This window comes from Podarcis tiliguerta (genome assembly GCF_965153285.1).
Source record: "Podarcis tiliguerta genome assembly, chromosome: 3".
Lineage (NCBI taxonomy): Eukaryota > Metazoa > Chordata > Lepidosauria > Squamata > Lacertidae > Podarcis > Podarcis tiliguerta.
In genome coordinates this window covers 1,180,012-1,199,172 of record NC_139536.1, presented here as the reverse complement: position 1 = coordinate 1,199,172, position 19,161 = coordinate 1,180,012, and the positions used below count along the sequence as shown (strand labels likewise).

At 48.3% G+C, this 19,161-nt stretch overlaps 1 protein-coding gene and 1 long non-coding RNA gene across 2 annotated transcripts in view; one reads left to right on the top strand and one right to left on the bottom strand.

Moving 5' to 3' along the window:
* Window positions 1–661: 661 nt before the first annotated feature.
* LOC310674059 lies at window positions 662–4,688 on the top strand. The gene is made up of 2 exons (XR_014509367.1): window positions 662–1,057; window positions 1,536–4,688. It is a non-coding gene; the product is annotated as an uncharacterized lncRNA (long non-coding RNA).
* RAB10 (RAB10, member RAS oncogene family) overlaps window positions 2,403–19,161 on the bottom strand; it is a 28,143-nt gene continuing 11,384 nt past the window's right edge. The window contains exons 2-6 of the mRNA XM_083432806.1: window positions 10,822–10,882; window positions 9,267–9,405; window positions 7,181–7,270; window positions 5,759–5,860; window positions 2,403–4,874 (exon numbers count right to left, since the gene is read on the bottom strand). Of these exons, the coding sequence (XP_083288932.1) occupies window positions 4,791–4,874; window positions 5,759–5,860; window positions 7,181–7,270; window positions 9,267–9,405; window positions 10,822–10,882 (476 nt within the window). The 3' untranslated portion in view covers window positions 2,403–4,790. The remainder of the gene's footprint in view (window positions 4,875–5,758; window positions 5,861–7,180; window positions 7,271–9,266; window positions 9,406–10,821; window positions 10,883–19,161) is intronic.

Sequence of the window (19,161 nt, the reverse complement as noted above, 5' to 3'; positions counted from 1 at the left end):
GTTGTTGTTTAGTCGTTCAGTCGTGTCCGACTCTTCGTGACCCCATGGACCAGAGCACGCCAGGCACTCCTGTCTTCCACTGCCACCCGCAGTTTGGTCAGATTCATGCTTGTAGCTTCGAGAATACTGTCCCACCGTCTCATCCTCTGTCGTCCCCTTCTCCTTGTGCCCTTCATCTTTCCCAGCATCAGGGTCTTTTCCAGGGAGTCTTCTCTTCGCATGAAGTGGCCAAAGTCTTGGAGCCTCAACTTCACAATCTGTCCTTCCAGTGAGCACTCAGGGCTGATTTCCTTCAGAATGGATGCATTTGATCTTCTTGCAGTCCATGGGACTCTCAAGAGTTTCCTCCAGCACCATAATTCAAAAGCGTTAATTCTTCGGCGATCAGCCTTCTTTATGGTCCAGCTCTCACTTCCATACATCACTACTGGGAAAACCATAGCTTTTACTATACGGACCTTTGTTGGCAAGGTGATGTCTCTACTTTTTAAAATGCTGTCTAGGTTTGTCATTGACAAAGGTAGACTGCTCAACTTAATCTGTCCAAAGCCTACTGGAAGCTTCAAGGAAGCATATAGAGTAGGGAGACCAGTTATAAAGTCAAAAAGTTTTGCTGTGTAGGCCAGGGGTTCTAAAAATGGGTGGCTCTACCTAGGGGGGCTCTAAGAGGAAAGCAGGAGGCAGGGGGCGCTGGAGGTCTCAGTGACTCCTGGATTTTGAAAAGCTGCCATCACTGGATCAAGTCTGTCCATTTGGCTGAATTAAACTACATAGTTTTAACTGGATTTTGAATAAATGTGCAATCCGTTGTTACTGTAGGGGGCACTGGGGATGAGTTTATGGAGCCAAAGGAGCAGCTGCCCAAAGTTTGGAAACCACAGGTGTAAGTAGTATGATTATTATTATTTACATTTATTTTGCATGAAGTGTCAGCGCATAGCTTACTTGCACATTTCTCAATGAAAGTAGTCCCAGCAGCTGCGCTCCCCAGCCAAGAAGGGGATTTTGGTGCAACGCTGGGACTACCGGGAGGTCCTGTTGTTTGACAGATACAGTGGTGCCCCGCAAGACGAATGCCTCGCAAGACGGAAAACCCGCTAGACGAAAGGGTTTTCCGTTTTGGAGGTGCTTCGCAGGACGAATTTGCTATGAGCTTGCTTCGCAAGACGAAAATGTCTTGCGATTCCTGGGGGTTTTTTCCCCTCCCCCCCTTTTCCCCTCCCCCCCCTTTTCCCAAGCCCCTAAGCCGCTTAACAGCTGTTCACTAAGCCGCTTAACAGCTGATCTAAGCCGCTTATCAGCTGATCTAAGCCGCTTATCAGCTGATCTAAGCCGCTTATCAGCTGATCTAAGCCGCTAATAGCCTTTTAGCAGCTAATCCGCTAATCCCTTAAGCCTTTAATAGCCTTTAATAGCCGCTAAACCGCTAATAGCGCTAATCCGCTAATGGGCTTGCTTCGCAAGACGAAAAAAACCGCAAGACGAAGAGACTCGCGGAACGGATTCTTTTCGTCTTGCGAGGCACCACTATACAGGAGTGCCAGCTGCCATCTCCTGTTCTTGTCCTGCACGGGGGACTCTGGGGCAGATCTGTAAAAGTGACTAAACCGGAGAGGGCCGGGGGAAGAGGTTCCCATAAGCCAGGGAGGCAAGCCGAGCGAGATGCCGGGAACCAGGAGGAGGAGGGCAGAAGATGCTAGCATGGCCTTGATGGAGCCTCACAAGCCAGTGATGGTGCTGGCCTTGCGGTCCGTGTTCCATCGAGGGTCAAACCCCAAGAGCTTCTCCAGCAAAAGGAGGAAGGGGGAACGACCCACCAGGTGCAAGAGTCAGTACACTGTAGTGGTTAGTCTTGGACTGGGGCCTGAGAGGACAGGGTTCAAATATCTGCTCAGCCATGAAGCTCGGTGGGTGACCTTGAGCCAGGCAGCTGGCCAGGCTGACCTACCCCATAGGGTTGTTGTGAGCATAAAACAGGGAGGAAGAGAACTGCGCAGTGCCACTTTGAGGAAAGGCAAGCGATCCAGTCATCTCCCCGCAAAGCCCAGATTCTGGTGGCTCTGTGGATTGGATTCAGCTTCTGGGACGGAGGCGGCTCCATGGATGGAGTGCGACCGGGTCTTGCCATCACTAAGGGAAGTGCTTGGGTGCAGAGAAGACACTGCAAAGCACCACCCTCAGAGCAAGCTGTGGCTGCGGCGGGGCTGGAAGGGCTGGATCGTGGGAAGAAGCTGCCCCCTTCCAAGGCATGGCTGGGCAGTGAGAGGTGGAGAGGTGCCCCCGGCAAAAGGGGCGGCCAAAAGGGGTTCCACACTCCCAGCCAGGAGGGAGTGTTACAGGAAATACTCTGAAACATACAAAACCCACATCCCATTTGTCAACATGAATAGAAATAGACCAGCTAGAAATATTTCAGTTTATTTAACTTGTTAAGTAGAATATGAATTTTTAGCTAGTAGTACCAGAGAGTGGACTGTTTTGTTTTTTAACTGCTTGGTGCTTAACGAACACAGCTTTTACAAAGGATCTCAGAGAGACTCATACAGGAGGGCCTGGCCCAGGAAGCAAATAAAAAAAGCGCACGTTTTTAAACAAAGGTTATACAAAAAAGGATTTCGATGCAGACTCCACATTCCCTTTTTTCTCTCTCTTGGTAACGTTAGAAAGTGCAGCTCTGAAAAGGTAGCCAGCCATTTTCTATTTACAACACTAATCAGTAACACCATTACGCAAGGAACAAAAAACTGCACTGGTTTTTTTGTCCCCTCAAGTCACCCCGTTATTTTGCCTTTGCTTCAACAGCCACTCAGCTGGGAGAGGTTAACAAGCGCGGGAAGAGACAGACTGCTCAACACAGGAGAGAAAGCGAGAGAGAGAGAGAGAGAATGAGAAAGGACAGTTACTACGCAGGTGACACCAGAGCGAGGCAAGAGTTCCAAACACTTTCATGTGTGTGTGTGTGTGTGGTGTGGTTTTAATTAAAAATTAAAATCAGCATCACCAGCTGATTTAATTAGTAGAGGAAGTTTCCTAAAAACAAGGGCAACAAGTTCATCCTCAAGCCAACCTCTGGAGCACCCCTGGGTTGGGGGGAGAGGAGGGGGCCGCAGGAGAGGCTGGGCTGCAAGAGCCCCCTCCTGGGGGGGGGGGGAGAAGGCAGTCCCAGTAAGGCACCCCGCGCAGCACGTGCCTCAAGAGAAACCAGCTCTCGTCCCGACCCCGGCTCTGCCCGAAGCAAAGGAACCCCCCCTCTCCACGCTCTCAAGGCAGGCGCCCCGTCAACATCCCTGCGGAAGAGCTGGAGCAAGAGGCAAGGCAGTCCCGCCCCGAGGGGAACCCAAAAGCAGAGCCTGCGCCCGTTTGCTCGTGCAAAAGGGGGAAGAGGAGGTGCTGCGTTTGTTCGCCGTCCTTCCGCATTCGCTGAAAGAAGTTACAACTGCCCAGGGTTGTAAACAAGGGGTGTTTTTTATTGTGAAGAACTCAAACACAGAAGGAGAGCATCCTAGGGGTGCGACCAATCGACTCACCTGCCCTCTTCCCCCCACCCCCCCACCCGTCTTAAATATGTACTAGGCTACCGAGTCACCTGCCTGGAGCAGCAAAGAGAACCAATTCTGTGTCAAGGGCTGTGGATTCGTGAACCGCCTGGCAGAGTCATACATAAAGATCAACAACAGCCACATCATCATCATCATCACCATCCTCCATAGGAAACTAGTGCATGCAATTAATTCTTCCATTATTACCATAAACCCCAATAACTACGCAGGAGGGGGGGGGGGATAGTAGCGGGCCTGACGCTTGCTAGACAAAGGTTAGTAGATACTTCACGTTTTACCTCAGAAAGCTAGAATCCGTGATCAGTGCTTCGAATTAAATTTGGCAAACGTACTGTGTTGCCGTCTCTTAAACACATCACACCATAAAATAAAAAAAATAAAATAAAACCGGCATGCAAGCAAAAAAGAGAGAGAGAGAAAGAGAGAAAGGAAATAAGGAGGAAATTGGTAGAGAGAAAGAAAATGGCAGCAGGAACTGGTCAGCATTTAAAGACCCCCCCCCCTTTCCCTCCCCAGGGAAGGAGGAGACACCAAGCAGACTGGAATCTCTTGCTCTAACCCCCTTGTCCTCAATTCACTACATCAATCACAGTAAATTCATCACAGGAGAGTCTGATAGTTTAAATGTGGCGGAGTCAAGTGGGGGGGGGGGGGCAACTCTCCTGTCCCGCTTCCATCAGAGCAGGAAGAGGGGAAGAAGGAAAAAAGGGGGAGGAGGAGAACCAAAATTCCTTTCCACATAAGGCACAGGACAAAATAATAAAACCCCATTTACATACTCAAGGCGAATGGATTTTTTTTTTTTTTGCCGATGCAAATATGGTGACTTAAGCACAGAATTCATTAACAAAACCCCACTGCTGTACAAAATAAACTGTTAATGCTAAGTTTTATTCTTGTACAATTTGCAGAAGGAGCTGAAATGATTTGCTCTAAGTTTTCATGTTAAGACTGGGCTATAATACAACCAGGATGTGGCGCCGAGTTGAGCTGGTACATTAAAAGAAAAGAAAGAGTCAGACATGATTTTAATACAGTTTCCAGAAAAATTATCGTCAGCCAGTTCTCCCGAAACAGAAGAACAAAGGAAGAGTGGAGCCATGTTAAGATGAGGAACAAAAAAAATAATATTTTTTTTTAAAGGTTAAAAATGGGCAAAGTGGTTTATTCCACAGCAAGAAGAGGAGGAGGAGGAGGAGGAAGATGGCGCTTGGCGAGGAGGGAGCACGTTCAGCAGCACTTGCTCTTCCATCCCGTCACGCCACCTCCACTGCTGATATCTACATTTTCACTGTTGGGCTCTTTTACAGGGGTCTGCAACAAAGCGGGAAGACAGGGGTTAAGTCAGAATTGCAATGCTCCTTCAGTGAATATCAACAGCACAGTGACAGGGGTTCAAATGCAGGGTTTCCCAAACTTGGGTCTCCAGCTATTTTTTTGGACTGCAACTTCCATCATCCCTTGCTAGCAAGGCCGGTGGTCAGGGATGATGGGAACTGTAGTCCAAACGCAGCTGGAGACCCCAAGTTTAGGGAAACCCTGAAGTAAAGCACTTAATGGGCAAAGAGCTTGTTCTCAGGGTGTGTTACGTTATGGGCCTGGGAAGGGTCATGGCTCCGTGGCAGAGCAGAAGGTCCCAGGTGCAGCCAGCAGCATCTACAGGTAAGCCTATCAGAGGCCACACCTGAAACCCTGGAGAGCCACTGCTGCCAGTCAGGGCAGACAGTACTGATCTCAATGGACCAGGAGCCTGAGTTGAAATAAAGCAGTTCTTCCTTGCTTTCCTGCATGCATGGTATTTAGCCACACACTGATTTCTATACTTACTCTGGGCTGTGTCCCTCCCCTCCCCTTTCCCAGCAACCCTGCAGGCTATTATACCTGGGGAAAGGAATGACAGAATTGGAAGGGACTCTTGAGGATCATCTAGTCCTCCCCCCTGCAATGCAGGAATATGCAGCTGTCCTTCACAGGGACTGAACTTGCCATCTTGGCACTATCAGAGCCACACTTTACTCCAATGAGCTATCCAGGCTCAGGAGGCTGATATTGCAGCTATAGGCAAAAGTGTGTGGGGGGGGGAGAGGAGAAGCACCCACTGGGGGCCCATTTGTGCCACTGAGCCTCCACAGCTCTCAGTCCAGTTCCCATTGTCCTGTTCAGCTCCCCTCCCACCGAACGACCAAGCCCGCAGTTACCTTTCGAAGAATGTCTTCTGCTAACGTGAGGAATGCCTTCTCAATGTTAATATTTGCTTTTGCGCTAGTTTCAAAAAACCTAATACCGTGCTCCCTTGCAATCTAGGAAAAAAGGGGAAACAAACAAACCTGTGAGGATGGCAAATGCTTCACTGCTGCGTATCAGAAATGGGCGGCTAGCTCTGTCCTGCTGCCCAAACACCCCCCCCCCCACAGCAGTGAGAAGAGATCCTTCAACCTCAGCAATAAAAAAATTACAAGGCACTACAGGAATGTTCCCAAAGAGGTTTACATGCAAGAACATAAAACATTTGATACATATGGCATGTCTGCTCAAGTGAGGTCAGTGTGGTGAGCAGAGGCCTGTTCCAGCCTGGGTTGCTTTGCCTGCTAAAATTTAGAAAAAGACAAAACTAATCCAGCAAAGGAGCTCCGTCTCTGAGCCGATGTCGAACCGCCGTAAGGATGTGCGGAGAGGACACTCAGGTGGCCCCTATGAGAAGAGGATGCTCAACTTATAAGACTGGGCTGGTTTACTTCAGGTGACTCACAGCCCTAGCCTGCGGGATGAAATGTAGGTCCACAGGCAACTCATGACCACTTGGGGTAACCCTGAGCTCCCTCCGGAAGCCGGGGATACTCTGCTTTGAAGGGGTGGGGAAGAGGAAACACACAGGAACATTCGCAAAGCTTTTCAAAGACTGGCCTGTGTGTTTGGGCGTAACGAAAAGACAACTCGGTGTAACAAACGCTAACGGGTTTTGCAACATAAGTTACTGTATTTTTCGCTCTGTAAGACACACCTAGTTTTTAGAGGGGGGGGGGAATATTCTGCGCAGAGCATGTAAGCGGCTCTCGCTTTTCTTGCTTCAAACCCTTCCATCCCTCCTCTCGCTTCGCTGAGGAGCCAGCAGAGCAAGAGCAACGGCTGCGCAGCGCCTCTTATGCTGGCTTCCCAGCAAAGCGGGATGAGGGACGAAAGGGAGCCCTTACAAGGGAGCGCTGAGCAGAGCCTGGCAGTGGCTCTTGCTGGCTTTTCCGGGAGGTGGGGGAAGGGACAGAGGGCAACCCGTCAGTCCCTTCTCCCTCCTCGCGGAAAAGCCCCCAAGACACACGCTCCACGCGGCTTTTTAAAGGGAGCGCTGAGCAGAGCCTCCCGCCTGCATTCGCTCCATAAGACGCACACACTTTCCCCCTTACTTTTTAGGAGGGGAAAAGTGTGTCTTATGGAGCAAAAAATACGGTAAGTGGCCTGGGCCTGTGGAAATCTGTGTCCGATGCAGATTAGCCACAGACCTCCACCCGGAAGGCAGTCCACCTGGTGACAGCTGCCCATAGGTGACTCCAAGCCCAGGGGTCTCCTCCTCCTCCTCCTCGGCCCGCTCTTTGCCACCTGCAGAGTCCGGCGGAACTGCCACTCACCTGTTCGCCTTTTGCTTTGGGCACCACCCTCTTGTCATCCATGTCACACTTGTTACCTAGCAGCATCCTCTCCACATCTTCGTTGGCATGCTAGAGGGCGGAACCAAAGAAGAGCACCGTTAAGTTCGTCTTCACTGCACTGCTCCTACTCCCTCCAGAAAGCAAGGCTAACCTAGCTACGCCATTGTGAGTGGCCTGTCACGTAGAACAGTATCTGGGAGAACCATGCAATCATAAATGATGGGTTATTGTGTGATTCGGCTTCCATATTAGATTACTGCATGCGCTCTACGTGGGGCTGCCCTTGAAGACGGATCAGAAACTTCAACGGGTCCGAAGCGCAGTGGTCAGAACACTGGCTGGGATCACCATAGCCTGTTCAAAAACAGCTGGCCCAATTCAAGGTGCTACCATTAGTGTCCAAAGCCCCCGAAGGCTTACGCCCCAAATAATCTGGGAGACTGTATCCATTCCCACAGACCCTCTTGGGTGTTAAGGTCAAGCAGTAACCAACCCTCAGAAGCTGGGGGTTTTGTTGGCTTGGCAAAGTGTCTTCTTCTTTGTGGCATCTCCCTCTTCACAGAGGTGCATCTGGCACCTTCCCTGGCGAATGCCGAAGATGCACCTCTATCCCCTGGCCCTTGACACCTGAGGTGTAGGACCCACCCTACTCCTGTGGACGTCATCTGCTTCAAACGGTTGGAACACAGAATAATAGAAATGCAGAGCTGCAGTCCAACCCCCTGCAATGCAGCAGTAATGGAGAGTGGCCAATACATTTATCATTATGAATGGTAATAAGAATAAATGTATTATTTAAGAAGGCCAATGTCTTGAAAATAGGGAGAGAAAACACTGCTATTTTATGTCCGTTTGCTTCATTTAGTGCTGTTTCTAAAATAATTTCCCTGCTACCTTTCTGAGGACAGTCTACTCAAGGTGGTTCACTTTACCAAAACAGCATAAAAAAGAGTTTGTTACAATGCTAGTCAGTAGCCCAGAAGTCCATTTCCCCGACCCCCTCTGCCCCACCGCTCAAGCTCATGCTCTGATGTGCCCAGTTAATAATAATAATAATAATAATAATAATAATAATAATAATAATAATAAATAAATAAATAAATAAATAAATTTTATTTATACCCCGCCCTCCCCAGCCAAGACTGGGCTCAGGGCTGCTAACACCAGGTATAAAAACAATTGATTGAAATACAACTTAAAAGCAAGATTAAAATACAACATTAAAATGCAGCCTCATTTCAGTAGAAACTCAAATCAGAAACTGAACACATGAAAAAGTCTTCACCAAGGCCAACTAACCAGACTGGTCCTACGTGGGCAAAAAAAAAAAAGCCAGGGAAGTCCCCAAAAAGGAGTTCCATCACAGAAGGAGAAATGAAAATGGAAAGAGAGGAAGGGGATCAAGTTGATTCCAAGCCAAAGGCCAGGCAGAACAACTCTGTCTTACAACTCTGTCTTTTCTTTCTCTGCAGAAAGAAATCAGATCCCACAGGGCCCTGGCCTCGTGAGACAGAGCGTTCCACCAGGCCGGGGCCAGTGTTGAAAAGGCCCTGGCTCTGGTTGAGGTTAATCTGACTTCCTTAGGGCCCGGGACCTCTAGGGTGTTGCTATTTATGGACCTTAAGGTCCTCCGCGGGGCAGACCGGGAGAGGCGGTCCCCTAGGTACGAGGGTCCTAGGCCGTGAATCCAATGAAGGGGAGGGAGGCCTTCAGGTGCCAACTCCCAGATCTGAGTGGGAGGCTGCTTCCAGAGAGCGGGGCCAAGTGAAGGCACCTAGGCATCAAATCTTGCCTCCCTGGGCTGATTCTGCATACCAGGAAAGAAGCCAGCCCCGTCTGTGCTGAGGGAGAGCTGCATGGCACTTCACAGGAGGAGATGGCTATCGGAGGCTACTAGGCAGGAGGGCCACGCTCCGCTTCCAGCAGGCTTTCCTTGCGTTCTTAACATAAGCCCTTTCTGTTGAGGCAATCCTACCCTGCCCTGCTTTACCCGAGGGCGACTTTTTGCCCCCCCCCCCAACACACAGATGGGCAGCATTAGGGTCCCCCCCCCCCCACGACTCACCTCATCTATGTTTCTGAGCCATTTGCTGATGTTTTCAAAGCTTTTGGCATTGGTGATGTCATACACTAGCATGATTCCCATGGCACCTCGGTAGTAGGAGGTGGTGATGGTGTGAAACCGTTCCTGCCCTGCTGTGTCCCTGTGGAGAGAAGCAGAGAAACATGCAGCACTGCAGCAGCAGCAGCAGCAGCAGCAGCAGCCAAGCTCCAAGGGCAAGCACAGAAGGGGGCCACAAAGGGCCTTCAGCACTCGAGGCTCGTCTGCTGCCCTTGAAGACCCCCAGTGGCTCCCCTTTGGAGAAGCAATATCGGTTTCATGGCACCCGTTTTGTGATTTTTGAACTGGCAATATATCACAAATCATGATGTGTGTTAGGGCTGGGCGATTTATCATTCAAAACGGGTTTCAAGTCCATATTGTGATACTGGTGTCATGATTTTTGACCTGGCGATATATGGTGTGTGTGCACACACTCTGCAAACACCACAATGTGGGGGAAACCATGAAACCAGCCAATGCCTTGACAAGCTCCATCCTTTATTTCAGACACTGTGATATACAGTCATACCTCGTTACGTCCGCTTCAGGTTGCGTGTTTTCAGGTTGCGTCCCGCGGCGACCCGGAAGTACCAGAAAGGGTTACTTCTGGATTTCGCCACTCATGCATGCACAGACACGCAAAATGACGGCACGTGCATGCACAGAAGCGGCGAATCGCGACCAGCGCAGACGCGGGTTGCGTTCCGTTCAGGTTGCAAACGGGGCTCCGGAACAGATCCTGTTCGCAACCTGAGGTACCACTGTATCAGTATATTGCAATGTTTAGCTGGTGATGTATCGTGATGTCAAAAACCAGCCCTAGCCCTCATTACCATTTGAGTCCACACATAATACTTCCCCACTGCCCTCTGCCCAATAGACGCCTTCACCAGACGGCATGACAAAGGCCCCCACTCACCACAGCAGAATCTCATCAGCCAGGTGAAATGCTTCATAGGAAACCTGGCAAGCACAGCCATGGGAATTCCTAACGGCAGGTCCGCTGTGCCCACCTGTGCTGGCTTAGCTCTGGGGCCGTCTCTCCTTGAGCAACCCAAGGCATTTCTAGGCCAGGTGTGGAGGAAGAACAGAGTGCTTTAACCTCCGTCCTTCAGACCATTGACTCGCCTATGATGACCAGGCAAGTGCTTATGTATAAACCTGCCCGTGGATAGGATGCAAGTAAGCTGCACCAAATGCTTGTCTGTTTAGGTCAAAGGCAGCCTTTGGGGCTGCAGAAGAATTGCCTGCAAATGCCTTAGTTGCAAGATCATTCAGCTTTCCTCCAGTCCTGCTTGCTGGTCTCTCTCTCCCTGCTGTGGGCTGATCCCTTCTCATTGTGTTGTCTTCCTCAATTAGTCACAAGGCACATACTGAATGTTATTTATGTTACATACTGTCTGGCTAATCGACCCTTTTCACTGTAGCTATGAGAGTCACTTCTTGACATTGCCAAAGCATCTCACCCCCCTTTTTCGCATCAACACCCCCCCCCCAATTCTGAAGTGCCACTTACCATATCTGCAGTTTGATCTTCTTTCCTTGCAATTCAACTGTTTTGATCTTGAAATCTATCCCTAAAATATAAAAGAAACAACAGAAGTCATGACATGCCCAGAAAAACTATATCGAAAAGTGCAGTTAGGTAAGATCCATCATCAAGCCCCCCCAACCCCCACTATGGAAAATCTTGACACCTTGCTTCTATACCTGCCACAAATCACCAGTCCATATAGCCTGCAAATAGCCTTACATTTTAGCAATCTCCTGGCCATTCTGGCTAACATGGCATTTGGTGCTTCAAGCTACAAAGCCATTTCACTAGTGCCTATATTTTATTCCAAGTTATACTGAAACGGAGTTGTCTTTTTGCAGATTCCTCCAAGTCATTAAGCTGTGCGTAAGTGCAGTTCTATAACATCTATAGCACACAGCAACCTACACATTAAAGAGCAGGTGAAGTCTCTTCACCCAGGCTATTCATAAGGCATATGAGGAGGTATGGTCTGTATTTTTTATGTTTATTCTTTGCTGTGCTGTCAAACAGACAGTTAAGGTGCTCTGTTGCGAATGTTAGTTTATGCGACCTGACAGTTACGTATGTGTTTTTGATTTATTATGTGACCCACCCTGGGGCTGGGAAAGAAATTTAATACAGGACATAAAGACTCTCCCTCTGTGAATACTTCTGTAAGACGTGAGTTTCTGAACATGTGTAAACAGGGCCACAGGCAGCCCAGGTAACACCAGGGTCCGAAGCTAAGGCCTAGGCACTTGAACTGTAGTCCTTCTGAGGATGAGCAAAAGGCTCTTCCTTTTAGAGTCTTGGGGGTTCTGATTCATGGCTGACTTTTCCTATTTTTTTGATTATGCTGACTTTCTTCTGTATCATTTGATGAGAGTTAATCTAAAAGTTTTCACAGTTTCTGCTCTGTTATTATGTTCATTATAGGTGGGTGTACTTAATTTACTGTAAGCTGCTTTGCAGGTTCAGAACAAAAGGTTGGAAAGGAGAAGAGGAAACAAAAGGTTTGTCCTATTTTAGTATTTTCAATTTGAGGTCAATCTCATTCATCCTGGTCCTCTGCCTCTCTGGGATTATCTTAAAGTTTAATCGACATGAATTTTTAAAAATGGTAAACAGAGGAAGTCACCAATTTCTCATGCAATTCATATTTGCATTTAAGCACAGCACTGTAATGTTAACTGACAATCTGTCTGCTGTCCAAATAGACTTGCAAAGCACCCACAAAAAGACTCGTGCATATGCTGTTTGAGAACTTCTATAAAAGGGTGGTTTAATAATTATAACAATCAATAATTATATGTGTTCAAAAGGAACGTATATGTTCCGCTCACAAGGGTGTGGGATGCCGCAGCTGCATCCCAGTCAGGTACCAGGATTAAGGGCCTGGCATTCATCATTCGACATGTGGCATCATGAGAGACGAACCTAAATCAGGAGCACTATAGTTATGCTTACTTCATCTCTCCCACAGTACCTACAATCCAGAATTACAGCCAACACAAGATTTTGCAAAAGCTTTCTGTTAGAAAAATGCCCACATTGGTCTTAAACCAAAACTTGAACCTTCTCAAAATCTGAGAGCACTGCGAGCAAATGTCAAAGCTACACTCATATGAGCACAGCAGTTACTGGGAATAGATAAAATATTGTGAAATCTTAATGAACTGAAACATGATCTTGGAGCAGCAGCAGAAGCGTCACCAAGGCGAACAAACTTTCATACTATGGAAAACAAGTCCAGGGCCTTCTCAATATGGGAAGTCCAGCATGTGAAGATACCTTTTACATATAATAATAATAATTTATTATTTATGCCCCGCCCAAAATGTAAGCCTTTAAGTGGAGACAGCTAACATATCCTCTAGGAAATGTTTCATAACTTCAGACATGTTTGCTGAAGTTAATATGAAATACACGTCATGGAAACAATGTTAAGTTGAATTTGAATTAAGTCCATGTTTCCTCTTGATTTCATCCGTGATTTTATCTGGAGGACTTTCACACAGCCAGGTGTTCAGCTCCCCAAGTGGCTTACAGAGATGAGTGAAGACAGCCCCTGCCTTCAGCCTTGCAACCTAAAGAGCATGATGACAAAAGGAACAGGGGGTTGGGAAGGCTGGAGGGAAAGGGCAACTGGGGCACTGTGTCCACAGAGTCCTTGCAATAACCAGAGGAAGCAAAGCAGAGTTCAAGGAGAGGAGGAGCAGGAGTGGAAAATTATTGAGCTGATGCAGCAACTCAGCTTCCCATCTTCCCTCTGCCACAACTTGATGAAGCAGCTGCTGTTGCAGCCAAGCGACTGCTGGTGGAAGGAGGAACCAGAGGTGGGGGTTTTCTGTCTTTCTTGGAGCAAGATGGGAGTTCCTCCACCTCTATTGCAAGCAACAAACTGAACCCTGGAAGTGAGACAGCCTCACTGGGACAGAGGCTGGATGGCCACCTGTCATGGATGCTTGAGTTCAGATTCCTGGATTGTAGGGGGTTGGACTAAAGGACCCTAAGGGTCCCCTCCAGCTCTAAGATTCTATGACCTACACCAGGGATGTCCAACAGGTTGATCGCGATCTACTGGTAAATCCCCGGGAGGTTTTGGTAGATAGCGGTTGATCGCTGGCTCCCTTTCCTTATGCAAAAGAGCATCCTGCCCTGCCCAGTGAAGGGGGCGAAGGTCCTGTGTGAGTGCCTGGAGGCAGTTGGAGGATGGATGGCGGCTAACAGATTGAGGTTGAATCCTGACAAGACAGAAGTACTGTTCTTGGGAGGACAGGAGGTTGGCGGGTGTGGAGGACTCCCTGGTCCTGAATGGGGTAACTGTTCCATGGAGGTGCAGGTCAATTCTGTGTGCAGGGCAGCTGTTTACCAGCTCCACCTGGTACGCAGGCTGAGACCCTACCTGCCCGTGGTCTGTCTTGCCAGAGTGGTGCATGCTCTGGTTATCTCCCGCTTGGACTACTGCAATGTGCTCTATGTGGGGCTACCTTTAAAGTTGACCCGGAAACTACAACTAATACAGAATGCGGCAGCTAGACTGGTGACTGGGAGCGGCCGCAGAGACCACATAACACTGGTTTTGAAAGACCTACATTGGCTCCCAGTATGTTTCCGAGCACAATTCAAAGTGTTGATGCTGACCTTGAAAGCCCTAAATGGCCTTGGCCCAGTATACCTGTAGGAGTGTCTCCACCCCCATCATTCTACCTGGACACAGGTCCAGCGCCAAGGGCCTTCTGGCGGTTCCCTCACTGTAAGAAGCCAAGTTACAGGGAACCAGGCAGAGGGCCTTCTTGGTAGTGATACCCGCCCTGTGGAATGCCACCAGATGTCAAAGAGAACAACAACTACCAGACTTTTAGATGGCATCTGAAGGCAGCCCTGTTTAGGGAAGCTTTTAATGTTTGATGCATTACTGTATTTTAATATTGTGTTGGAAGCTGCCCAGAGTGGCTGGGGAAACCCAGCAGATGGGCGGGGAATAAATAATAAATTATTTATTATTATTATTATTATTATTATTATTATTATTATTATGCCCCCTTGCCCCACCCTCCATTCTTGCATGATCTAGAACAGAAGACGGAGTTTTCTCTCTGAGGCTGATTGTATTTTGGTGAGCAACTTTCCCCCTTTCTCATCCCAAAAAGCTCAGCATCTTTGGCCTGAACCCCTAAAAAACTGAGACTTTCCTCCCTAAAAGAAACTCAACAACTTTTCCCTGAACCCCCACCCAAAGCGGTAGATCACTGCCAGTTTTTTATTCTGTCAGCAGATCGCAGTCTCTTAGGAGTTGGAAATCCAGAGCAGGCAGTCACAAGCTGAACTGCCATTCCAACGCGCTCACTCACCCCTGCTGCAAACCAAGACCAACTTCGTCTCAAGTCCCAATCAAACTTACAGGGTTTCAGAAAATATGAATCACTACATGACGTTCAGGAGCAGCTCATGCACAATGCAAGGGATTCTGCACTGTGGTTAGGAGAGCAGGAAGTGTGCGCATGCACACACTGTGTGCCAATGAGGAAAACAGGCTAGGAAGTTAGGATGCACAGCAACATTTCTGTGCCGGTTCTTGTGCCCAAGAGGGGGCCACCAGGAGACTCACGCCGACCCTGACACTTATAGCACAACAAAAACATATATTCAGAAGGAACACTAAGGGGGAATTCCCAAGAACAGAGCCTGCTGGTGGCCCACCTGAGAGGTGGGAGAGAAGGCAGGAAGGAAACGGATGGAGTTTCCTGAAAGGGACCCTCTGGCTGCTGGAACCCTGAACAGGAGCGACACCCCTTAGTTGCCAGTAATCTCTACAGAACAACAGTAACTTATTGCTCTTCCTCACAGCATCTCACACTTATAGAATAAAGGATGCCTAACGTGAGTTCCTTCCAGTTCAAGCCTAAATGAATGTCTCCAAAGCCTTGAGAACCACCTCACGTGACCCTCATTTCTCTTTCTACAAACACAGTAGCAACAGTGTCACAACCAACCTTCACTAGTTTTGCTAGCAAGCACAAAGGTGGGTTTTTTTGGCAGTGGAGAGAACCCACTTTCCCCAGCCCTATGTCTCCATAAAATCTGGGGACAACTCAGCTAGGGATTGGCATTGCATTCTTTTTGTTTCTGTAGTCTTCCTCACAGCACCTAAGTAAAATTAGATTACTTCTGTCCTCCAACTTGGCGGATTTTTCGTTGTGCCTGCTCTGCTGTGTGTGGAGGGGGAGATTGCAGGGTTGAGCTACAAGACTTCCAGAATTGAAAACTGCTGATGTTTTTGGTTGACAACATTAAGATTTTTCTACACTCTAACCCAGGGGTCGCTAAGGCTTACCTTGCCTGGGCCAGCTCAAAGCCGCGGAGCCCCCTCCGTGGGCCGGATCGCGCACCCATTATTTCTGGCATCTGCGCAAACGTGATAACCGGTGTCTGCATCTGTGCAGACATGATTTTGGGCGCCGCAAAAATGAGTTCCTGCACCGTGCCGGTTTAGCACAGCGCGTGGGGACTAGCCAAGCAGGTAGCTCGGCTCGTGGCCCATGGGCCTTAGGCTGCCAACCCCTGCTCTAACCACTAGGCCACACTGCCTTTGCTGAACAGGTATTTCTACAAGAGCAGAAGGGTCCCCTTTATTACTAAGGCCTCACACACAGCTACTACCTGAAGGAGATGCACCAGTCACCCAATGCTTTTCAGTACCAAGAAGAAGAAAAAGCTGGAGGAAGCAACTAATGGAATAATGATCCTCTAACTAGCTGGTACTGGGGACAATGAAACCGTCTCAGAAGTGACATCTTAGAAGACACTCATCTTCTTAAATTATGCACAGAGACAGCCACAGATATAGGTTAAGTAAGTTTCTGCAGATTTTTTCATCTAGATGCTAGCAAGGGGAGTTATTGAGTGGTATCCAACATTAGTGATACTCAGAATAGACTCCAACAAAAGCAATGGACTTAGGAAGTTAAGCTTGTTGATTTCAACGGGTCTAGTGCAAGTATGAGTTAACTGGAGTCATCCAATGTGTATTTAGTTGCATATGCCACACCTAGCATATCTGTTCTGAACCGCACCCAAGCCCAGAAGGCTGGCTGAACGCTACTGGAAACCAATGGCTGGGAATCGCCAGTGGGCAGACTGCTGCTGCAGTGCTCATATCCTCCTTGAGGCATTTGGCTGGCCACTGTGAGAACAGACTGCTGGACTCGCTGGGGCACTGGCCTGATCCAGGAGTAAGCGCTTCTTATGCTCTTCCTAGCAGAAAGAGCAGGGCCACTATGCATTCACAAGAAAGATACAGCAGAGAGATTTGCAGGACTGGGTGCAAGGCAACAAGGGATTCCAATGCTGTCCAACTGACATGTCACCAAATAGCTATTGTTTCTCTTGTCCAATGAAAAGTGGAAACTAAAATATACTTACAACACCAGTAGCATGGAAGCTGGCAAGTATTTAGCAGACCTAAAACTCTTCTCCCACCTTCACAGTTTCTCAAGCATGGTTCAAGTGTTTCTACCAGTAGTTTTAATTCCCTCTTCTGCCTCTGACTTTTAGGACTGCAAAGAAGGCAAGCTGGCAGCCCTGATCCAAGCATTCTGGCCTGGGGGGAAAGCAGAACCGGCCAGCTCTAACCTAAGGCAGAACAATGGTACAGACTAGAGAGAGAGACGCAGATCAGCTCCACTGAGATGCCATCTTCGGAACTGTTACGTGGCACCACTGAAACAGCACAAATTATAGCACTGCTCTGGGGCAATGCACAAGTTTATTTGAAGATTGCAAACCACGCCTAACAAGGATGTCTTCTCAGGAAGGCATTTACTCATTCTTTACTCAGAGTCATTCTCATGTCTGGACATATAGCCAATGTTATGTGCAGTTGCTCCAAACTATGTTGAAGAGGCAGTTTAGGCCAAGTGCGGTAGAAGACAGAATGTGTTCTGCCATGAGACCACTGGCTATGTTCGGGCTCAGCGTTTTAGTTCTCCTAAGGGTACTTCAGGAGGTACTCTGGCTTTGAGAAGCTAGAGCCTGGAAGCTGCGAGGATTCCAGGGAGGAAAAACAAGAGCCCATGCAAGACTGGTCAGTCTACCCTCATATATGTGTCAGCAAAACAAAAATATGTGCTATTAAAAAGGAAGTATTCTGAAGGATGAATCATAGACAAAACATGGCCTTCCACCCCAAGGAGGCAAAAATTACCATATTTTTCGCTCTATAAGATGCACTTTCCCCCCTCCTAAAAAAGGAAGGGGAAATGTGTGTGTGTGTTATGGAGCGAATGCAGGCTGCGCAGCTATCACAGAAGCCAGGAGAGCAAGACGGATCGGTGTGCACCAATCGCTCTTGCTCTCCTGGCTTCACTTTGCTGGAGAGGCGCTGCACAGCTTTCCCTCTCTGCGCAGCGCCCCTTCAGCGAAACAGGAGGAGAAATGGAGCCCCTTCCGTTTCTCCTCCCGCTTTGCTGGAGAGGAGCTGAGCAGAGACGGAGAGAATGTTTTTTTTCTTGTTCTCCTCCTCTAAAACTAGGTGCATCTTATGGTCGGGTGCGCCTTATAGAGCGAAAAATACAGTACTAACCTAAGGCAGGGGTGGCTAACCCAAAGCCTGGATCCAGCTCCTTTCCCCAGGGCCCCCAGTCATTTGGGGTGTTTTTAAAAAAAGTATCCAAAGAATTTAAAACCCTGCAACAACTTTTGATCTAGCTAATTTAAAAGGGGCAATTTCCACACATGTACAAAAACTGGAAGAGTGGGGAAGCTGATCTAGCTTTATTCTACCCACTTCAGTGAATAATTGGGGGGGGGGGAGGATCATGGAAATAAAATTGGAATTGTAGAGTGGAAGGGACTCCTAGGGTCATCTAAAGGTAAAGGTAAAGGGACCCCTGACCATTAGGTTCAGCCGTGACCGACTCTGGGGTTGCGGCGCTCATATCGCTTTATTGGCCAAGGGAGCCGGCGTACAGTTTCCGGGTCATGTGGCCAGCAGGACTAAGCCGCTTCTGGCGAACCAGAGCAGCGCACGGAAATGCCGTTTACCTTCCCACCGCAGTGGTACCTATTTATCTAGTTGCACTTTGACGTGCTTTCGAACTGCTAGGTTGGCAGGAGCAGGGACCAAACAACGGGAGCTCACCCCGTCGCAGGGATTTGAACCGCTGACCTTCTGATCGGCAAGTCCTAGGCTCTGTGGTTTAACCCACAGCGCCACCTGGGTAGTCCACCCATAATCACAACATTCCACAGAGTCACAACATTCCAGAAACAAGCTCTAAAAAACAAAACCTCAGCACCTCAACGTGAATCCAAACACACTGCAAGCCGTACAGTATATTCACAGCTGAAACAATGCCCTGCTTATCATTCACTTCATAGTAAACAGCTCCCATCTAGAATAACCGCAACAAGATTTGCCTCCAGGGGAAGCTGCCTCAAGGCCCGATTCAGATGACGCCCAACTTGAACTGATTCAAACTGGAATTCTCCCATCTATGTCCATTTCCAGAATCAGCCAAGAGGAAGATACCTTCCGTCTCGGAAGAACTCAACAGAACCCTCAATGTTAGCAAGTCAATCCAAACGGAGGATAAACATTAAAATATACTTAAACAATTAAACATGAGAGATTTAACGGATGTGATACCTTTGGCAAGATCTCTTTCTCCTCCCAGGGTCTATCAAAGAAGCATTAATTAAAGTAAAAGAATATATAGAGAGAGTTTCTACATTGGTTCTATGCACGCTTACTGTAAAAATAGCTGCTTCCAAGTCCACTGCCACATTCACTACCGCCAGCAATCTAGACTGTTGCTGCCAGAGGTTCAAGGTAACCAC